This window comes from Daucus carota, chromosome 7 (assembly GCF_001625215.2).
Source record: "Daucus carota subsp. sativus chromosome 7, DH1 v3.0, whole genome shotgun sequence".
NCBI classification, from domain to species: domain Eukaryota; kingdom Viridiplantae; phylum Streptophyta; class Magnoliopsida; order Apiales; family Apiaceae; genus Daucus; species Daucus carota.
In genome coordinates this window covers 10,586,332-10,588,143 of record NC_030387.2, presented here as the reverse complement: position 1 = coordinate 10,588,143, position 1,812 = coordinate 10,586,332, and the positions used below count along the sequence as shown (strand labels likewise).

Sequence of the window (1,812 nt, the reverse complement as noted above, 5' to 3'; positions counted from 1 at the left end):
TTTAAATGCTATCACTTTTATTTGATGGCTTTTATAATTCTAAAAGTGGCGAAATTTAAGTAAATATCCCTTTCAGATTTTGTACCAATGACGTCAAAATTTCCGCTAAAGTGATGAAGAAATTTCATGTATAAAAGTGACATATATCCTATACTTAAAAAGTTAATGTAATTGATATTATTTTTAAATTTAATTTAATATATTGATAACTGTAAATTAAATTTGATAGTGTGACGTTTTTTTTTAATTAATTACTATCATTGTATTTTTTTTATGCTAATGATGTGTAATGGTTTATGAAATCAAAGTAATTATTTGTCCAATGTTGCTGTCTCAGACAGCAACAACAGCTTTTTGCTGAAAAGCAGGTGAAAACTGTTTGGTAAATCTAAAAACAATTTTTCTGTTAGAAAAAATAGGTCCTCCCATATTTTTGGAAAATACTGCTTTTCAGCTTTTGCAGGATGCTGTTATAAATTTCATTATAAAAACTCATCAAAAACATTAATTTTTTTTATATTATAACTCAAAATAAGTAAATATCAAAAATTTACCAAACAGTTATCTGATTTCTACAACAACACTTATTTTACCAGCACTTTTTCTTACAGCACAGCAATTTTTAACAGCACTCCCAAACAGATCCAGGTCGGAGAGAAATAAGAATCGGGTCATGACCAAATGATCATGTAAATTCATAACAGGCTAACTTTTTTCTTTCTGAGCCTTCTTTTTCTTTACAAGCAACAACTAAGCACTTGAACTGGAAATGACATGTCTTATGATGCAGACCAGACTGCGCGGAGAAGAAATGGCATTACGTGTGATGTATGACTTATCAGCTCAACCCCAGGTGAAGATCCAGAGAAAGATAGTTCTGTTCTGAACTACAAAAGGAGGAGACTTGATGGCAATAGATTGATCGGCAAGAGTAACAGTAAATTTACGGAAACCTTTATGATATGGTAGATCATCAGGCACGAGATAACATTGAGCAGAACTGTTAAGATATGGACTGAAGCTAAAATGGGATTCTGGATCATGAAAAGTGAAGCTAGCCTTCCTAGCTTGAAGCTGCAACCTCTTTTTCTTCATCCTTGCCTTCTTATGAGCATTTTGATGGCCCCCTAGTGCTTGTGAGTTACCAAATTGCCTTGAATAGAATTGGCAAAAAAACTTCTTGCCCTCGCCATCACTTGTTGGGCGTTTTTCCGTTTCGGATGAACTTGTTGTTTTGGCACTTCCACCAGGACCTGCATCTGCCGTGGTGTGGAGACTTTCGCGTAATTCTACCTCAATGCCGAATAGTCTAAGCTTCTTGTTGATGTAGCTTTTACGAGATAGGCAATGGCCATTTTCATCCGATAGGGTAGAGATATCCTGCTGCTTCATGTTCAAAATGTGATGCAGAGATAGTATTCAGCTAGTCTTCTTTATATAGTGAATTCACTTGAGCTTCAATAGTGCCTAGCTTGCGTCAGAATAAAACAATAGCATCTTCTTCATGAAGAGATGGATCTTTTTACAAATTTCCATTTAGAAAACGCGAAAAACAGGACTATGGTCGGACTCGGATTCTAGAAAATGCGAAAGTACAATTAACACAGGGATTGCATGTGCAATACTTTAAAAGAATATCATGAAACTGCACCCAAAAAAATACTATTCCCCTTGCCCCATTCAATTGTTTCGTTTCTTTTCACTATTCAGCATGTATTTAAAAACTCTTATAAAATATAATTTTATAATTTAATTTATTTTTTTTAAAAAAATATAAATGTGATTTATTTATACAATAAAAAAAACCATAAA

At 33.3% G+C, this 1,812-nt stretch overlaps 1 protein-coding gene across 1 annotated transcript; it reads right to left on the bottom strand.

The window, feature by feature from the left end:
* Positions 1 to 843: 843 nt before the first annotated feature.
* LOC108194702 (zinc finger protein 5) lies at positions 844 to 1,392 on the bottom strand. Its single transcript, XM_017361652.1, has one exon. The coding sequence runs from the start codon at positions 1,390 to 1,392 to the stop codon at positions 844 to 846; it is 549 nt and encodes a 182-aa protein (XP_017217141.1).
* Between the last annotated feature and the right edge of the window lie 420 nt (positions 1,393 to 1,812).